Here is a 22,082-nt window from a genome sequence, read left to right on the forward strand (position 1 = left end):
GTAATAAAAGTGCATCAAACACTGGGGGTTATTCGATTGATTTACCGACGACACCGGCTGCGTTCCGTACAAGGAGCCCGTAAAAAACTCGTAACAAACCCGTACAAAGTACCTGCCCTAATTCGATATCCCTGTCGCCGGGAATTGATAAACGATCGCGAATCGCCCCGCGGGCGTGGGATTCAGGAAGTTTCCTTGTTTTGTGACTGGGTTTGCTTAGCGTAGCGAGCACGGGCGAGAGTGGGTACTCGTGCATTTGCAAACCAGTCACCAAAATATTTTCGGCATACAGTAGGTAAGGTCATTAGCATATAAAATGTATTACTGGGAAGACCGTCACACGGCAAGAGTTTTTATATGTACGTCGCTTAGACACAGTCAGAAAGGAAGAGCTATACTCCTGCTCTGCCGACCTTCTGTAAGTGGAGTATGTGTACAAAGGAATAGAGTAAAAAGCGACGACAGAGCTTCTAGACGTTCTTCTCTTATAGACGGTCTTATCTACATTGTCCTACTACCCTAATGCAAAAAAAAAAACATAATAAATACATACAGTAAGTACCTGCCCTATATTAAATCCTGAACGAAGCGGAGGATCCTGAAAAATTATTCTAACTGTAATGTTGTGTCGTGAAGGATTCAAGTATTAAAGAAGTATGTTACCACTCATAATTTTCCTTATATTATACTGGTTTGCTCTATAGGTAATAGGTTTGCATGCTCGCTATGAGAATAAATAGCGCCCCGAATTTATCATGTAACCTTTTTCCCGAGGTGTGAAACGCGACTTACGCCTTCAGCACTTCGTTGCACCCGGCCACTCCCACAAACCGGCCTCCGCCGCTTATATTTTCCTTACTACGTCCGTCCGTCCTCTGAGTCCCCACGTCATTTTGATGATTCGTTTTTGAAGTGAAAACTTCTTAAGCGGCGCTGCATGTGCACTTTTTTAAGGTGGGGAAAAAATGTTAAACTCGAGACAGCGTAAGACGTTACCCTCTCTTTCTACCGCGCGGCGAAAAGGTATGCCTGAGCCTGCTGTTTCGTTTAGGCGGCTTAGGGCGCTTGCGTGACGTCACGTGTGACGGACAATGTCATTGTGTTTTTCTTTTTTGATTTAAATGCCATCTAGTGAGTTTCCCTCAAACTGGTATTAATATAACTGTAGTACTCACAGTGATGTACTTAGGGGCTTCAAGTAATACGACGAAATAACGCTAGATGGCGTTAACCTCAATTATACATAGTGCTGCAGACATTTTGCACTTGATGGCACTGTTATTAATATTTTGAGTTACAATGTCGTTGCGTTTTCACTTCTGCAGGCACTCTCGGAGTGCAACCCGTTGTTTTTTTTTATTTGGTAGGACATACAGGAACTTGGTACTAACCAGCATCTTTCCTTCATCGTCCAGTGTCGTATTCTCACTATTGATTTCGGTATGCACCCAAATAAAATAAACGGTTCAAGTCGTGTCATACCAGAAGGTTAAGGAGTTGGCAGAGGACCGGACGAGTTGGAGATGGCTCCACCGACAAGAGTACAAGCTCTTAAATAAGTATAAAGAAGAAGATGAAGTTTTGTATCTTTGTTTTTTAACAGTTTTGAATGATTCACGGTTAGTTTCACTAGACTTATATCGACCGGGATATGAACCGTGATTACCTTTTGTATTGTTTTCGAACAAGATGCATGTAACTGCGTCGAAATATCAAGAGCTCGAAAACAATGCAAAAGGTAATCACAGTTCATATCCCGGTCGATATAAGTCTTTGTTTTTTGTATAAATTTCAACAGAGCGCACTAAGGAGCATGTGGTAGGCTAAACTATTAGTTACTCGAAATGCCCCAATCTCCAACTGTAGGTAATTAAATCCTACATTTTCCCCGCCCAACTAAACTAGGTGCTGGCGTAAATCCGTGCCCAATTTACTGTTACGACCCGCACGGCCGTCCACATATCCTTGCTAATTTAGCGCTGCGCTCGCTAAGACAGTCTTAACCGTACATTTGGTGGAACTTGATTGTAGCCGTGATTGTAGCAATTTATTTGTGAAAGTCTTACACTGTGATAAACTGTCCTGTGCCATCGACCACACTGTTAACTGACAAGTAAACCTTAATATAAAAGGCATATGAGGTCCACCGATGGACAGTTAAGAGTGTTGCTGTTTGTAGGATGGTTGCCGTTATGGACGTGACAGCGTGATGATTGACAGGGTCTTTCTCGTTCAATCGCTTGATGTTAAAAAGTGGCATTTGCTTTATCATGTAGATATCAGCGGTCATCACAGGCCCGCTGTTTACTGCTCTTCACATCGCCGACTTTTAGGATGCCTTTCCACTGATACGGAGATGACACGTGCGGGCCATCAACTTATAGCATTGGTAGTAATCCACATCTCTAACTTCTCCGCTCCTCTAGATAGCAACCAATGCTATTGCTGGATTTCCGCATACTCCTCTTATCCGCCTGATGGAATGGTAGCCTTAAAAGTTCTAACTATACAACTGTATATTTTCCTTATGATTTTCATATTGATATATCTTTCTCGCTTCGAACAAAGACCTTAAGAAAGCCCAAGCTCGACGACCCAGAACAGATAATGACGAGGAGAGTCGATGCCAAATGATATGGGAAAAGGCTAGGCGAAGAAGAAAATCTCTTACTCGCTTCGCTCGTCGAAAAAGGACTCGTCTAGCATAAAACAAATCAAAACAAAAGGTTCCGGCAGTTCTTCTAGTAATGTTTCATGTATGTGACAGTTACCTTGCATCGCAGACACCGCAGTGGCCATATCGTGATAAGTGGAATCTGCAGATGACCGTTATTAATCGCCCTAACTGTGCTCCTAAGCCGAAATGCCTTATGTTGTTAGAATTCGTTTAGACATACGGCGTTTTGACTTAACACGGCGGCATACATCTATAACACTCGCTTTGTCGAGTTTGTTTCGCGGGGAAACTGTGCTAACAGCAGCCGTATACACTCGCGTCGGATTTTGAACTACATGTTAATTAAAAAAAACCGGGCAAGTGCGAGTCGGACTCGCGCACGAAGGGTTCCGTACCATAATGCAAAAAAAAAACAAAAAAAAAGCAAAAAAAAAAACGGTCACCCATCCAAATACTGACCACTCCCGACGTTGCTTAACTTTGGTCAAAAATCACGTTTGTTGTATGGGAGCCCCATTTAAATCTTTATTTTATTCTGTTTTTAGTATTTGTTGTTATAGCGGCAACAGAAATACATCATCTGTGAAAATTTCAACTGTCTAGCTATCACGGTTCGTGAGATACAGCCTGGTGACAGACGGACGGACGGACGGACGGACGGACAGCGAAGTCTTAGTAATAGGGTCCCGTTTTACCCTTTGGGTACGGAACCCTAAAAACTGAAGGAATATTCAACAAACATGAACTAACGATATAGATACGCCATTTGCGGGAAAACGGTTTGGAGTGGTCATTTCAAGGGGTTTGGCGTAGGTAACGGGAAAAATGCCATTTTAGGTGATTATGATCAGGTGTAAACATAATATGACATCTTTATCTTCATAAATTTTCCATATGCAATTTGATAATAGTTGCGCTGTTAAAAAAGAGCCTTATTAACGTTTTTTTTATCACGTCGGACAGTCATTTTTAATCACAAGCATGATTCGCCGCGCCTGATAGTTAATTCAGCAGTATCACATGTCTTTAGAAACCTTCACACTCCTTTTTGTAGAAATCCCATATGTAGTCACTCGAGAAAATGAAGACAACACACATGGCACTTGAAAACAACCGTAACAAGTCCTTGGCAAGTGGCAGTAAATCTGCAACTGAATTTACGGACGGCCCATAGCCCCGTAGACCCCGTAGTCGTAGCGCCGACGGACCTTAATTGCCGTTGCCGAGATTGGGCTCCCAACTCCTTTCAGTGTGATTTCTTGGTGCCAGAGCTTATACGTGAAATAATAAAACCGAACCGAGAAAAGTCGACAAAAAACAGCGGGACGTAAATGATAGGAAAAATACAGTCATGTCAAAATATAGAAAAACATTAAGATGCGGTTGCGGGGAGCGATTTTGACTGCGGGGAAATTCAACTACTTAATCGAAATATCTTCAATGTTTTACATTATTAATTAGAGTGCCATAATATATGTCAAGATTGCGAAAAACAAAAACATTTTTTTGGCTATCTGGTTGTCGCACTCTAGTTAATAAGGTAACACATGGAAGATATTTCGATTTGTTGAAAGTTTCCTGCACCTTATTTGCGTTTTAATTTTAATAGGTATCGCTTCTAATTTTAATGTGTGGATCAACCGGAAATGTCCCATCACATCATAGTCATAGTCATAGTCATAGTCATTTATTCATAAAACAATATACATTGCGTTTGAATTTTACCTTATATCACAATTACAATTTATAAATAACAATTAGAAATTAAAGTATTACAAATTATCTAACATAATAACAAATTGAACAATAATTGGCTTATAATAAAATATAATTAATAATAATAATAAAGTATATGTCAATTGGCCCAAATTAATTAATAACTATTATGTCAGAAAGAAAAAAAAAATAATACTACTTAATAATACTATGTTGTACTCTGAGCTGACAAAAACTCATCCACAGAATAGAAGCCCTTCTTCAACAAATAAGTTTTGAGACAATTTTTAAACAAATTCAATTTAGTGACTGACTTCAAATCGGATGGCAATCTATTGAATAGATTAACTGCCTGATAAGCTGAAGAGTGTTTAACCACTTGCAGTTTAGTGGTTATTGTTTGTGGTAAGTCCTTCCTTCTAGTTTCCAAGCGCTTTCGTCTTTCTTCCAGCGTTTCAATACAGTTAAGGTACTTTATAAGGTCGCTAAGAATCACAAGAATATAGAGACTAGGTACTGTGAGAACTTCAAACTTATTAAAATAAGGTTTACATGATGTCATCTGTGGTATTCTGGCTATTGTTCTGATCGCTCTCTTCTGGGCCACAAAGGCAGACTGAATGTTGTAAAGGTAGCTATTACCCCAGAATTTTACGCTGTACCTAATTTTAGATTCAACCAACGCGCGGTATACCATTATTAGTTGAGCCGTATTTACCTCTTCTCTAAGGCTTCTTAGTGCATAGCAGGCCGAACTTATAGAGTTGACTAGTGACGATAGTTCTACTATCATATCATACTATCATATTAGTACCTAGAACTAAATGGCATTTTTTTCAGTTTAATCACACTCGTCGGGATTTTTTATTATTCGCGAGCTGTGAGTAGTAAAATATCATGCAGAAGATGCGAAATGTTCAATCGATTTAAAAACAAGATCCGACATACATAATTTTCCATACATGACATTGTGCAATGTGCAAACTCTCCTAGAAGACTAAGTCTTCATTTAATTTCATATACATAATGTACCAAATAATATAATGCTTGCGACAGACATTAATTAGAATTTAGGTTAAAGGTTATCCTTTTTCTTGCGAAATATCTGAATGACCGTTCTTGAACCCAAAATATTAGCTTATGATAGATAAAATGTGTGAAGGACCTAGAATCGTTCTTAAGCGGCGTCCATACTATTATCAGCGTATAAAATATTAAGATAAAATATGTAGGATTGTTCAGATTCAGATTGTTGGTATACCTACCTATCCTATTTCTCTAACCAGAACTGTAGACTTAGCACAAGTGCGTCGCGACAATATCTCGCTTATGTTAGTTAGACTACCAGTCTCTTTCAAATTGACACAGCTAGCAAAAGACTGGTAGTACTTATATCTCGCATACTATACTCGTGCTAAGCTTACTCATACTGCAGTCCAAACATGGTTTGAGAGTATTTACGAGTTTATTGACTTACTTACTTACTTACTTGGTTGGCGCGGTGACCCAAAATGAGTCTTGGCCTCCAATCCTCTTGGTTAAATTTATTTAAAACAATCTTCTTCCTCGGTCCCTTATTGCTGAGGATCGCGACCATGTATGCTACGTCTCCACAGTCTGCGATCATAGTCCATATGGGTCACGCACTCCATATGGGCCAACCACTCCATATGGGCCAACCACCCTCTTCACAACATCAGACCATCTCGTGGGTGCTTTTCCTCGCGCTCGCTTGCCCTCTATTTGGCCCAAGATAATCTGCCTTTCTAGGTCGTGCTTCTTAGACCGCATGATATGACCAAAGAAGCCGAGTCATTTAAAACAATCGTCATGATTTATCGTTGTCACAATGCCGCGAGCTTCTGAAAATGATGACTATCTAAACCTTTGCTTTCTGCAATTTCGTATAATTGTCTAATCTAATGTGACTGAAAAGAAAACTTTTATAAGGTTTAATTCTTACAAGGTTTGAAACCAACGAACTCCTATTTGAATTTCATGATTATTCTAGTCTGAAAACTACAGATAAATCCAAATGTTATCCCTAGCGGTGAATGTCTACATTGCGAGGTCTTTTACCCCCGCCACAAACTTGGTTGAATCCAGACAGAAGGTATTGTGTTTTATGTAATATACATAGGTATAACTGAACCATATCGGGTCGTCTGTTTTTAGCGTTATTGTATGTAATAAAATTACTTCAGTGTTCGGGTTTGTATTATTAGGTACTGTAAGTTCATGAATGTTTTTTGCGGCATATAAGGGAGGATAATGGTTTTTGAGTATATATTGTGTTATTAGATTTTTCATCAATGTTCACCATTATGGCAACTGATTTTTATCACTGCTAAGCGCTGGTGGCCTAGCGGTAAGAGCGTGCGACTTTCAATCCGGAGGTCGCGGGTTCAAACCCCGGCTCGTACCAAGTACCAATGAGTTTTTCGGAACTTATGTACGATTTATCATTTGATGCGACCATGATCATTTCGTGACCATTATGTTGTTGTGTTACTTGTTGTTTTCTTTTATTTTTTGTCACGAATAAACGCTGTCTATTATCTATTCTATTCTCTACCAGTCGTTTTTCGGTGAAGGAAAACATCGTGAGGAAACCGGACTAATCCCAATAAGGCCTAGTTTACCCTCTGGGTTGGAAGGTCAGATGGCAGACGCTTTCGTAAAAACTAGTGCCTACGCCAATTCTAGGGATTAGTTGTCAAGCGGACCCCAGGCTCCCATATTTAACATAAAATCATGTAAGGATCAAAAGACATTTGAAATTAAATTAAAAGACTACTTTATAAATAAACCTTATTATTCTATTAAAGAATATTTTGCAAATGCTTTAGATTAAAATGTATGATTTGTAATAAAATAAGAATACTTAGTTGACATCGATACTGTACTTACGTGTAATTCTGACTCTGACACATATATTATTATACTCTTTGACATTCTATTAATCTGTAATTACTATTGTTGTGATTGTTTCATTATACTTTTTGTTGAATTTATTGTGCACCATATAATTGTATTTGCATGCATTTAAGTATGTTTTATTGCAAATAAAGTGATTGATTGATTGATTATAAAATAGCACTTGAATTAAAATTGCACTTGAAGCCTACTCGCGAAATGTGTATGTTTGAATCTGAATTGGTTGCCGTATCGTTCTTGTATGTATTCTTATTATGTAAGTTATACTGTTTAATATATTTAAGAATATAATGGTTGGAATTGTCGGTAATCAGTGATTGTTTATTGTTTTTTCTGTGTCAATAATAAATGAGACTCGTCTTTCCCGTTTCGCCATGCAATAAAATAAGAATATATCGGAATAAGTTGTTATTACTTATTAGTAACCAGGACATAACTATCGCGGAATCCGAAAACTATACAATACACAGTAAAGTTGCCCACTCAATTAATATGTTACATGTTAGTCTAGTACAGTCGCCATCAGATATATCGGAGCGGCCAAGGTGCTCACAAATATCGGAACACGCCTCTATTGTCAGGGCGTTAGAGCGCGTGTTCAGATATTGTGAACACCTTGGCCGCTCCGATATATCTGATGGCGACTGTACGCGGACAGACGGCGTTGTTGAGTCGTAGATAATGCGATAATGCGCTTACATATCGCAGGCGACATCTTGATTTACTGATTTGGTGTTATCTGCGTTGGAGACTGTGCGGACTTCCTACTGTTGGTTTATGCCCAGTAGCCATATCCTTAGGGCTGCGAAGTTACCAATAAGGTTGGTAGGAACTCGAGTCTTTTGAGTTTAAATTTCTTGTCTCGTTTTTACGAAGATCAGCGCTTGAAACTTCCGAGCCTCGAGTATTTTATTGTTTTGTTTAAGCTCAACTCAAAAAGACTCGAGCCTTCGAATAATGGCTCCAGAAATAATTTTATAGGGTTTACCTAAATAAACGTAAAGAAAATAGGCGTATAGTATTTTCCGAACTCGATGTGTAGGCTGATACATGTCAAAAAGCAATTAATAGGGTTTTTAATTTGCATGGTCACAAGACCATCTTACAATAAGTTCCGGGAACGAACTATTACGACCACAAGAATTCATATTTCCATTCACTATCCTCTGAACACAAAACTATTTTCGTCAAATATTATCTACATGAATATACTACTGAATGAAAACATTGTCCCTCATTATCACGTACATACAAATTATGCTAATTGCGAATCTATCCATAGTAATGACAGTATGTACGCGGCTTACGCAAAGTGTACGTTATTAAGTTGTTATCTCCGCGTGGCAATTGATAACAATAAGCATTTTCCCATATCGCACGTTAGTATCACGCCAACGCTATTCGCGGAGCGACGCGTACGCATCGATAGTTAATTACGATTCAGTTACCAATAAGTTGACATTAAATTAGTCAGAACGGGAAAATACGCGTTATAACTCGGAAAAAAATAAAGTTCTTGGTATTAAGAACGTGTTATTTAATTTGTGCCAAAATCAGTGGCCGTTTGTTTTAATTAATCTGTGTCAATTTAATAAAATTAGACGAATCCAATTTGGTCATACAGTATTGACGTTGACGTTCCACTAAATCGGATTATACAGTTTAGTGTACATAATCGTCAAAGATGCGTCTACCATGTCGTTTGGCAATCGCGGGTCTCACATTTATCTGTGCTATGATTTTACTAATACGAGTGTCCAACCTTGGAACCCCGACGGGCCCAATAGTGCACCCTGCAGGACGCGCCGCCCGCGCCGCTCGCTTCCCCAGCGAAGATCCACTAACAACAAATTTGTTAGCTCGGAATGGACTTGACAACATTACGGATCCTTCACCAAGGCGGCAATACGTTGTAGAGGTGATAAAAATCATTTTGTCTTCATGATTATCAATCAATAGCTATGTTCTGTACACTGCCAAATCTGCAGGACGGTGCATGCGTCATGTTATCAATTATGGGCTTTTCCAATACACCCAATGTCAACAGTGCGATTATGAATATATGTAAATATATCGCCTATCGCCACCCGCGCTTACTTAAACGCTTGCTATAAAACTTCACTAGGTATATAATACGTATATTATTGACATTATTGCATGTGTATAAACATATTTGTAAACCATGCACATTGCGTAAATATGAATGGGACATCTCATTTGCCGTTTTTAATACATTCTATCAACGAGTATATATACCTACTGATGACATTTTTGTGAAATCGAAACGTAACCATAATATGCAGTCATGCTAGGCTAAATTCTAATTGGCGTATCTAAACATCATAATCAAACCTTGTTAAACTAATTGCTTCGCTGCTCATTGACGTTACATCCAACGCAAGTATTTCACATTCCAACTACCTCGCTCACCCAATGAATTCCCACCTCTCAGACGTTTTAAACTGTAATTGGTAAAGTCTCCAGTTTTTCCAAGTCATTGGCGACTTTCTTGCAAAGTTCCAGAGACCTAATAATAATTAATGGCCCGACGAAAGTCCGATATCCTTTCATTAGTTCCGTCGGCGAGCAGCCGCCAAGATTAAAACTTGCTCGACGAGGCTTTGCGAGGCTTTTTAAAAGAAGCGCCCGTTCCGGCCTTTGAGATGTGAAATGTGCCATTGGCCTTATGAAAATATTTGTTTATATCCGAGAGACGACGGCTAATCGCCCTCTTAAAAGATTCTTGTCTTAAAGTTTTTATTGTTAAAGTTTTTGATGTAACATTTTGTTTTAATATGATACGCCACAATTTTAAGCTGTTTTGACATTTAAAAGTCGAAACTCGAGTTGTAAGGATAAGATTCGAGAAGATTTTTGCATTGGGGCGAGGGAATTGTTGACAAATTAGACAGTGACGGCCTGTTCCAATTATCTTCTGTTTTTATTTTTAGTTTTATTTGCCCCGATGTCTGTCTATACCTAATAAAATCTCGTATATAAAATTTTACCACATTCCGTTCCAACTGAATATTCAGCAAGTATTTATACATAAACCGGATGGCAATGCATTGTTATTATGACATGGACTTGTTATGATGATGGAACTCGAAGGCGCTTACCAATATACACTTACTCTGTAACAAAACATCGGCACCTCATCGTGTTTGGGTTCGCTTTCTTGATTACAACTTAAGTCAAAGGAAATCTGCAACAAAATCTTGTACCTAAAAAAAATGTGGATGCTTGTGTCGAAATATTTTTTCTTTGCATTTATCCTTATATTAAAGATTCCTCTTTGTCCTCAGATGATGCGACACGCGTGGAACAACTACAAGCTCTACGCGTGGGGCAAAAACGAGCTGAAGCCGATCTCAAAACGCGCGCACCTCTCCAGCGTGTTTGGGAACGGCGAGCTAGGCGCCACCATCGTCGACGGACTCGACACGCTGTACCTCATGGGGCTGAGAGACGAGTTCCGGGAGGGCCGCGAGTGGGTTGCGGAACATCTACATATTGGAGATGTCGTGAGTTTACCTTTCTATTCTTCGTAACTACAAAACTTTCACTTGGGGCAAGAATGAGCTGAAGCCGATCTCCAAACGCGCGCACCTCTCCAGCGTGTTTAGTAACGGCGAGCTAGGCGCCACCATCGTCGACGGACTCAACACGCTGTACCTCATGGGGCTGAGAGACGAGTTCCGGGAGGGACGCGAGTTAGTTGCGGAACATCTACATATTGGAGGTGTCGTGAGTACCTTTCTAATTACTAACTTCACAGAACACGGATCAGGAAACGATCACGAAACCCTTCTTTCTAAAAAAAAACGTGAGGGGCAAGAATACTGGTCAATTTCCAAGTTCTCCCTTTTACAACAAGATAAATTAAATTAGAAACCGTAAAACCTCCCAACTATAGTCCAAAGCTCCCAATTATGGTCCAAAATAAACTGTAATTTTTTCGTTCAGGTGTGACTTTTACTGTATTTTTTGTAGTTCTAAGGCGAGGTATGTTTATAAATGGAAGAAATAATTCGGAGTAAACCAAAAGGAACATTGGTACCTATTGATACTTGATTTCCTTTTGAACTGGTTGCCAATTGGACTATAGTTGGGAGGTTTTACGGAAGGTAAAATCTGACACGAAAAATAAAATCCTTCCAAGGGATCTTCATAAGGTTATCAAAAATCTAGCAACCGAATTGATTCATGCCTTTCACAAACGCTTCGAATGTATAACAAGGTCCGATGTTAAAACGAATACTAACTAACCAAACATGAGCCAAGCTATCCCGAGCTCGTCAATCCACGCTCTCTCAATTAAAAACTCGCGAGCAATCCGCCCCAACATTAATAGATACACAGCCTGGCAGCATCCCAGCCGACACCGGAATGAAAACAATTATCACATTGTTCCACTTTTGTTCCAGCGGTGAACTAGTTAAAAGTTCCCGCTTGCAGAACATCTGTTTGTTGCGCGGCTTCGTTGGCCTTAATTGAACTACATAATTCTACGTCAGTTTGGACCGCTAATTAAATGATGTTAATGTGAGGCGGGATGAGTTGCACTTGTTGCGCGGACGGTTTATTTGCGTCTCCACTGTCTCCAGGCTACCCCAGTTCAAAAGTATCGATACAAACAAAAGTTGCTGGTTTGAAAAAGTTGTCACCAAAAACTTTTCGGTAGGTAACTTGGTCCTCAAAATAAGCCTTACGTGGGTAAAGAAACACCAACATTGGACTTTGGAATAATAGAATAGTTAATCCGTAATTAGTCCATATTAGCCTTTCCTGCAAACTGTTGGTGTAGTTTCGCAGTAAAAGACATATTAGGTCATCAGTCTAGTAAATGTAGTCCCTTTCTAGAGGTTGGTTGCGCCTTGCTAACGAAGTTCGATGAGAGTTGCGCGGAAGTTTACGATACGAGTATATTTTGCAACTGACTTAGTAACTTTGAATAGAAAGTCCATAGAGACTCGATACAAATTAAGAGCGATCGCCACTGTTCTCATTAGCGCCATTTGTTGATGTTTCGGAAAATCTAATTAGATTTCCACATACTTTCATTATTCGATAGAAATCTATGTTCTTCTTTTTAAGATGTTCTACCTTTTTCGGTCGCTGAGCCAATGACTTGAAAAAATGTAAAATGTATCTATGCCTGATTGGCGGATTGATTGACAGAAATAATTTGAATAGCGTGCGAGTTTTGCCGTGTCATTGAGGAAAGCCTCATAGACCGGGAGATAGTGACACATTTTACTGGGTCATTTGTACCAGTATGGCGGTTCGTCAGGGGTCTAAGCATGTAATGAAGGAAAGAAAATGCTATGACCATAGCGCTGGTACCGGCGGCCCAATCGCGTGGGCGTTAGTCGAACGTGTCGGATAAAATACGAGTGTCGAACGATTTGTACCACAAAAATCCTCGTATTATTCGATAGTCCATAAAAAAGAAGTAGGCGGTAGCGTAATGCCATACTTCTCCGGTGTGACTTACAGCCCGCCATACTGAGGCGAACACGTTAATTAAAAAAAAAAACAATTCAACCATTTGTACCAAGCTAATTTTTGCACAGGTGATCATCGTCGAGCAGCCATTCATGGACATCGCCATGCCATACTTTTCGGATGGTTCCAAATGGCCGCCATACCGCCGCAAAGGAGTTAATTTTTTTTTTATTGCTAAACGATTTGTACCACCTTGTAATTTTTTTTCAAGACTTTCTGTGTGATCATAAATGGAAATCTCATAATGCCATACCTGTAGGAGGTGGCAAATGTGTACAATATTTTTTTTTTATTTCAAGTATGGTGCCCCTTTCTCCCCCTATTAGAAGTATGGCAAATATAATAATGATCACATTGCATCATATAATTTCCAAAAATCCAAATGCCATACTGGTACAAATCGTCAATTTTTTTTTTATTTTTTAAGTCTTGGCTTAAGTCTCACAGTCGTCCGCCCCGTAGTTATAATCCGGAATAATTTATTTTTAGGTATAATTGTATCCAATCAAACAGAATATGATGATGCCATGCTGTAAAAAATTATTTTACGTATTGTATAGTCGTATTTTTGAAACGTGTCGATTAAATAAGTTTTTCAAGTATGGCAGCACTTTTTCCCCCTACTATAAGTATGGCAATTATAATAACGGTCACATTTTATCAAATACTCTCCAAAAATTTAAATGCAATACTGGTACAAATCGTTTAGCAAAAAAAAAAATTAACTTCCTTGCGGCGGTATGGCGGGCATTTGGAACCATCCGAAAAGTATGGCATGGTGATGTCCATGAATGGCTGCTCGACGATGATCACCTGTGCAAAAATTAGCTTGGTACAAATGGTTGAATTGTTTTTTTTTAATTAACGTGTTCGCCTCAGTATGGCGGGCTGTAAGTCACACCGGAGAAGTATGGCATTACGCTACCGCCTACTTCTTTTTTATGGACTATCGAATAATACGAGGATTTTTGTGGTACAAATCGTTCGACACTCGTATTTTATCCGACACGTTCGACTAACGCCCACGCGATTGGGCCGCCGGTACCAGCGCTATGGTCATAGCATTTTCTTTCCTTCATTACATGCTTAGACCCCTGACGAACCGCCATACTGGTACAAATGACCCAGTAAAATGTGTCACTATCTCCCGGTCTATCACGGTATTTTCCTTTTGCCGAAAATCTAAAACTTAGTCATTGTTGTAAGTTGCAACTAACTTCCCCTACAGACCCTACAGTTAACCAAAGCTCACTCTTAATCGCCGGTAACTTGTGTTTCCATCACAAAATAATCGCACACCTTACGACTATTTATTGAACTGCCTAGTCACAACATAACAACATTAAACATGTTTGTATGTCGACTTATATTGTCGGCACCATGCTAAAATTTTGGGACAGATTTTTACCAAGTCCCGTCATTCCTTTTTCATTGACATTTGAACCGATTCGAGACCGAGACAAAATGAATTAAGCACCATGCACCACCCGTTAACTGGGTAAACCTGGAGTTACCATGGTTACCAGTACAATCTGACACTAGGTTAACGGTTTAACCGCTTAACCCCGGCTTAGTGGGATGGCGCAAGTGGCGCTTGATAAAATAATGATCGTCAAGTACAAATCCTTTCAAAAATCCTGCATTCAGCTCATCCTTTTATCTACTAATGGTTTTAAAGGTAACAGAAAACTGCAGTTTACCGGAACGACGATAACTGGCTAACGACTGTTTAATGAACCATGTAATCAGCCGTCAGCGCGTATCGCGCGATCGCGACAACCAAACCAAGTGCCTTTTAATTGCTCCTAAGTGTACACGCTTCGAGTGGAGATTACACGTCGATAGTGCAAATGTTATGCAAGGAAACCTGAATATGGAGACGATACGTAGATTACTATGTTGTTACTTGTAGATGAAGGATTGTGTAGCAAATAGAGGGCGCAGTGGAATTTCATCTCGTTGAATTTCGGAGTGACTAACTGGGAAGTGGCCAAGTACTAATATCACCTTACACAGGGGTCGGCAAACCGCAGCTCGTGAGCCGCATGCGGCTCTTTGCGTCACCCATAAAATTAACCCTTGAAAGTTCCTAATACTTCTTACACCACTGAAAACTAAACTTGCGGCTCTTTAAGCTTCCTTAAACTGGTGCTTTACTGCAATTGGCTCTTTTTCTCAAAAGTTTGTCGACTCCTGAATTCTTGCATAAGACCACAACTAGGTTCCACAGTTTTACTTTTGTTGCAGTAAATAAATACGTAGTACCTACACGTATCACTGCATTACAAAATCGATGTTTCACAGATAATCACGCTGTCCCTCCGTACTACATGAGTCTCGTGTCGCATTATTTTTCTCTCTTATTGGACTGTGCAGGCGTGTGAAGTCGAGAACACAAGAGGAAGTAAAATTTATTAAGAAAATGGGCCCCATTTTCAACGGCCTCAGGGAATCCCTTGGTTGATTGTTTCTTTATTATGTAGATTTGAATGCTTATACATGTGAGGCTAGTCTATGTACTTTCCTTGTCTTGAATACTCATCCTTCAAGCTGTTAACACACATGTTATCTTTTATTTCAAGCCTATACTTATCATGAGCTAAAGTGGACGCGGAATATCATTAAATGTTTCGTTATGGTAAATGGCAAATAGTGAGTGAAATATAAATCAAGAAACATTTTACTCGGAAGTAAAAAGTTAAATGCAAATCACGAAGCTTTGAGAAACTGTAGTACGTGGGAAAATTAGGAATAGCTTAGGACACAACGGTCCAGTGCATAATTAACTCGCATTCATCCATAGCCATCAATCATCACTAACCGGCAAACAATGCTGACGTGTCCTTCACGATAGACTGAGCATTAGCAGCATATGAGGTTATTCAATGGACTTCGGAATGTCCATTAAAATGGACAAAACTTCGAAGTTTGATCCCAGTAAATTCTGCCTATGAAGCCGATGGTCCCGGGTTCGAATCCTGGTAAGGGCATTTATTTATATGATGATACAGATATTTGTTCCTGAGTCATGGTTGTTTTCTATGTATTTAAGTATTTATATATTATATATATCGTTGTCTGAGTACCCACAACACAAGCTTTCTTGAGCTTACCGTGGGACTTAGTCAATTTGTGTAGGAATGTCCCTATAATATATATATATTTTTTATTTTTTATTTACTGTCACCGATTTGACCTATGCCCGCTAAATGTTACTTGCCTGGGTCCTTAATTTCATCGTCAAGGACCGAAATAGATAATAAAATTGACAGTCAAGACTTCGTTAACCAATCATTACCGAGTGTGTAAGTGTGCAATGCTGCAATGCAGAGAATATTACATAGTTACAATTCATTCTAATGTAGGTATAGGTACTACTTTTATTCCGTAAACAACAACTTAGTGAGGTTCAGTTCAAAAATCTCAAGTAACTTTATTGTCTAGAAAATGGCCGTGTTAGCCAAGTTGCAGCTTTTATTGTTTCTGTTGTTTATCGGATATGACAAAGATAAATTTTTGAGCGCCGTCATATATCTGTGACGTGACATAAGCCGTGCCTCATACACCCACTTGTTGCAAATGCTTGAAAGCGTGTAGGCATTAACATATACGAAACTACTACACATGCACGATAAGTTTTTTCTTATGGTCAGTATATTAGATACAGTTTGGATTCAGACTGCACCAGTATTAAATTTGACGTTTCCTGCAGTACTGCAGCCGATAGCATTACTGCTGCAGCGCAAAATTTACTGCCCACAGCATTGTTGGCACAAATGTTAATGGGCATTTTTATTTAACTTGTACTTTAAAGCGCGACTTAAGTCGTGTTTCAGTAACGTCTAACCGTTACATTCCTGACAAAATGTATGGGATTTGACATTGACCATCAGTTTTGTAACGATTGCGAACCGGCCGTTAAAGGTGTTCAACTAAGTGAAAATGCTTTAATATCAATGTTGCTACCTGAATTTTTGAGATTTCCAGTAGGAATGTCACGCCGTAATACTGCAGCAGTGATGTTGGCGCAGTCTAAATGCGAATGGTACCTTTACATTAAACAAATACTTTGCCGTCATTGGCGCTGTAGTGCCGACCTCATTAAATTTTATGCGAAGTTGGTTAACAAAAACTCGACGGTAATTTATTTTTGCTGTCATAAATTCTAACGATCCTAAACGCGATGGCTTTTTGTTTATTTAAGTATAAAGATTATATTGGCCAACTTAATTACGTCGTAATTTTATACAGCCTTCCAACTTGCATTTCATTATAATGATTCATTTAATTATTTCATTGAACCCTATTGAACATTCCTCCGAAAATCAGTCAAAGGAATTGCAAGATTTAAGGCCACCCCACACTAGCGTCTCCCGTCCGAGCGTGGGCGTCTAGCGTTGACTATGACTAGTTTTGTCTATGGCTGCTGCTCTACTCTGCTCTCATTTTTCATAGCGCTGACTAGACGCAGACGCTGAAAGACGCTAGTGTGATGCCTGTTAAACTCTAACTTTAGCTGTAGAAACTCATATTAAAACAATATTTTGTTCACCAGGATTCCGATCTGTCGGTGTTCGAGACGAACATCCGCTTCGTCGGCGGGCTGTTGTCCTGCTACTCATTAACTGGCGACAGCCTCTTCAAGGATAAAGCTGTAGAGGTCGCCGACGCGCTGTTGCCAGCTTTCGAGACCCCTACCGGCCTGCCGTATGCTCTCATCAATCCCGCCACGAAGGTTAGTTTTTGTCTATTCTACTATAAGTTGATAGGCGTCGGAACAAGGCCGTAGAGATCGCAGATGCGCTGTCAATATCACTACCGGACTGTTCGTATCAATCCCTCCACTAAGGTAAGTCCATGTTATCCTGCAACGCATTGGCTGGCGACAGCGTCTTCAAAAGACAGACAAAGTGGAGTTGACAAGTGCTGTTGCCAGATTTTGAGACCCCCACCGGCCTGCCCTCTGCTCTCATCAACCCCTCCACTAAAGTGAGCTTCTGCATCTTCTGCGCGTTGACTGACGACAATATTTTGAAAGACAAAGTAGTGAAAGCGGCAGACGCGTTGTTGCCAGCTTTCGAGACCCCCACCAGCCTGGTGGTTACATTGCTTCCACTAGGTTCAGTGGTTTCTAGATATTATTATTTTACTCCTACAACTTGCTTCCCATGTGAGAAAAGGCATATTGCGTTGCTTGTATACATGAAGCGTATATTTTTCCATTGACTCCAAATAATAATAAAAATAATAAATGTATTGGATTTCTAGTTAAACTAGTCTACATTAGGGATGTTGCGGATGCAGATTTTTTGACATCCGCGGATGCGGATGCGGATATTTAAAGTCTCACATCCGCTTATGCGGATGCGGATGTCACGATTTGGTACTTAAAAAACGTCAAATATTTCATTTTTAGCAATTTTTATTTAAAAAAAAACGAAACGTTTAGTATTTGAGCAAGAATATAGGTGCGTTTTATTTAATAAACAGTAACTTGGCCGACTTTTCGGGATCTAGGCGATTTCGTTATATATAATGACGAAATTACCTAGCACTTACGCCGCCGGCGCCGCCGCTAATACGTTCCTGTTACCGACTTGGTCGACATCCGCATTATGCGGATGCTCCGCATCGATTTCATGCGGATGCAGATGCAGATGCGGATGTTCCGCGGATGCGGATGCGAATATCCGCAACATCCCTAGTCTACATTATTATAATAAGTTCAAGTTCATTAGAGGGCTTCCTTTGATACAATCGTGTAAGCCATTAGGCGTAAAAAGATAAGTACTTAATCAATCCATCAAGTCGTTTCCTATATTATCTGTTCTTGCAGACAAAACACAGTCTAAGGATGGAATCACATCTATCAGCATCGAGCCGCATTTTATTTATGAGAAATTGCTCGTTAGTATGAAGATGCGTACGCATGCTTTCAGCTTTTCGATGCGTACGCATCTTCATACTAACGAGCGATTTCTCATATATAAAATGCGGCTCGATGCTGATAGATGTGATTCCACCCTTAATGAAATAAATTGATGGAAACTTATAAATATTCAGCAATGAACTGAAGACTTTTTCATTATGATATGATATAACTCGACTCGCAACTAATGAAGTTGATAAATAAGAAAACTAATGAGCTTTATCATAAAACTATTAAAATTCTTAATATGTTCTCATTTTATCACATTAGAATCATTAGATTGAGGGCTACTAATGAATGAATTATTTATATATTATATTGGCCATGCAATATTACGGCTGGATGTACGACTGACGAAGTAACATCATAAGTAGGCATGTTTTAAATGTTTACCACCATGCAATCTACTTTAAAAAGTCATTAAGTAAGCGCCTTTTGAAAGGCCTGTCGCTAGTTCCAGTGTCAAAGGTAAATGGGGCCACTATTTTTAGCCGCAACTCACCCACTGATGAATCAGGTCATTTTTGACGCATGCATTATTATTTGTATTGTACATTGTTTTATTTTGTGTGTATTTTCTGCAAGGTTTGTCATATTCCATTTGTAAAAAGTAACATAAGTACTATAACATGTATAAAATTTCGCTACCTAAAAGTTGTCTTTAAAATATAGCTTTTTAACGGTAAGACTGTTTGTTATCAAGTTATCATGTTATTGTCTCTGATTGAGCCGTGCAATAAAGATTACCTATTGTCAATCCAATGATTTAAAGCCTCCCTAACATATATTTTTGTGTAGGTACACAGTTTGCAATAACTCATCAATCACTAGCGGACATTGCCAAATATGTATGTTTTATCTTACACGACCATGATTAGGATTAAAACTTCAAAAATGTAATTGATAAGGTCGCAACGCGTTACCACTGGAAATACATTTCGAATGTGCAATGTTTACCCGCATACTACACACAAGAGAGCTTTACATAAGTATTTCTACCAACAATAAATTGTAAACGCCATTACGCCAACTGCTTGAACCGGGTAACGACCCGGCACGCCATTACTTTGCATCTTTACATCGTTAATCGTTAAACATTTACTAAATCTGTCGCCTTAAGTAACAAGTTATCGACAAACTGGCAAGTGTCTCGTTTTTATACAAAAATTGTTATGGCCATGCTATGAAGTATTCACTCACTGTATTATGGCCTATGCCTATTAACCTGATTTATGTGTGAACATGTAGGTAATAGTGGAATATCTATTTAAAGTTATAAACTATCTAAACTACACGAATATCTACAAATAGTTACACGAATCTACATGAAGTTTCCTCAATAGAAAATCGACCCGAAAATGCCATGAATCGGCCTAGGCGCTATAGGCCTTGGCCTACCTCATAGCAAAAAAAACATGTTATTTGAACGTAGGTTAGCGAAAAGGATCCATCCCCTATTAGTCATTAAACATGACTTGTTTTTGACAGAAAGTTCATATAATTATGTTGTGAAGTGTTTTACAGGCGTTTAGGAGAGGTTTAAATAATGTTGAAAAATAAATTCATCATCATAATCGTGATCATGATCATAATCATTAGGCAATCTATTTAATTTACGAACTAACCCATCATGCGAAGCTACTTATATATTACGTGACCGATGAAACGCATGTTATCAAGACCCTTTCAGCTCGTACTAATGTAATATTATAAAATTGATTGCATACATTTCAGGCGAGCCGGCAGTACCACTGGGCGGGACCCAACAGTATTCTGTCAGAGATCGGCACCCTCGATCTTGAATTCAAGTATTTGAGCGACGTCACGGGGAAAGATGGTAAGCGGTGCTATGTGTACATATTTAAGTAAACGAATGGTTAAAGGTCAGCTAAAGTCATTTTCGTTATAGATTCCATTTTCCAAATTTATATAGCCTATGTCGCTACCACAATTCTGACGAATTCAACGACACCTCATGTCAAAAACCGTCCAGCCGTTTTGAATGTAGAGCGTGCCAAAGAAATGGACATACATACATACGCTCGAAAACATTACCCTCCTGATACAGTCGGGTAAAATAAAATTTCGAAAACAGGTCGTAATTTTAGGTGAATCTCGCCGTCGCTGTTCTCCGAATCTGGACCGATGTCTAAGTAGACAAATTATACCTAAATAATGAATACGTATAGGTTATCTTTAATAGCTGACCCATTCACCTCTTAGCCAGAAGATTTACAACGAACAATTTATCAAAGAGGAATATTTTGACTGATATTAGTGATAATTTGGAATAGTTACTTTACATATAATATTACCCATTTTCCTTGTTTGCATTAACATTAATTATTATATATAAACGATAATAAATGGTGATGATGATGATGATGAAACGTTAATTATATTTATATTATTCCAAGAATAATGAGTTTTATTGTTCTAATAATTAATATCGTAAGTGGGGCTGAGGCTATTTGAAACGTTTAACATAAAACAGTAATAAAATCTTAAAATAACCCATTTTATTTACAATACGTAATAATGTAACGCAGGCTTCGTCAGGTGGCACAAATGCATAAATAGTTAGTATTATTTATGATTATTACCTAACTAGGTACTTACCTAGTTGAAAATATCGATAGGTTCTAACAGTCCAATGATTTCTGTATTGTGTAACCCCACATAAGTGTAGTATGTATTCATAGGTATTTAAAAAATACCCTCTATGTTTATGTTGAATTATACAGGATGATTCATGAGACGTGAGCAGGACTACTCCTGCACACTCAGTAACTGCTAATTGATCGATCACCGTCGTATTTAGGAGAAACAACCACACTTTTTCCAATTTTTTAACTTTTTGCTGAGGGCAAATTTAATTCTCAACAATCATGGTCACCCTACAGGACCTAATTAATAAACATAAAACCTCTTTAACCGTAATGGCATTTTGATTACGAAGAAAATAAACGGACAAACTTGAGTGAGATACGAGTTTTCAAAAGTAACCAGACCGTGATGACAGTAATGACATTCAATTTGAAACAGAATATCGGTAGTTTAGTATTCTAATTTTAGGGTGACCATGCATGTCGTAAAAAAATTAATAACTTTTTTTTTCAACACGACTAGAAAATTAACGTTAACCTCACTAATACTGAAAAGAAACAGTTGCTTATGATTAACGATATGCGCAGTGTTAGTCCTGCTCACGTCTCCTGAATCACCCTGTATACTTCTAAATTAAGGTTAACTCAACCCATACTTTAATGACTTCTCCCTTCCTCAAAAATGGCAGTATGTACATTGCTCGGTGGA

General features: G+C 38.8%; 1 protein-coding gene across 2 annotated transcripts in view; it reads left to right on the forward strand.

Annotated features, from left to right (window-relative positions):
- The window catches only part of LOC134791992 (mannosyl-oligosaccharide alpha-1,2-mannosidase IA-like), a 122,776-nt gene that overhangs the window by 94,091 nt on the left and 6,603 nt on the right, over positions 1-22,082 (forward strand). Inside the window, exons 1-4 of one of the 2 annotated variants that reach the window (XM_063763103.1) lie at positions 9,009-9,248; positions 10,636-10,854; positions 17,394-17,573; positions 20,502-20,604. In XM_063763103.1, coding sequence (XP_063619173.1) covers positions 9,015-9,248; positions 10,636-10,854; positions 17,394-17,573; positions 20,502-20,604 — 736 coding nt within the window. In that variant the 5' untranslated portion in view covers positions 9,009-9,014. Of the gene's footprint in view, positions 1-9,008; positions 9,249-10,635; positions 10,855-17,393; positions 17,574-20,501; positions 20,605-22,082 lie in introns of those variants that run through there. The other variant, XM_063763102.1, reaches the window with a different exon arrangement.

Source organism: Cydia splendana, chromosome 7 (genome assembly GCF_910591565.1).
Source record: "Cydia splendana chromosome 7, ilCydSple1.2, whole genome shotgun sequence".
In the NCBI taxonomy this organism is placed as follows: Eukaryota; Metazoa; Arthropoda; class Insecta; order Lepidoptera; family Tortricidae; genus Cydia; species Cydia splendana.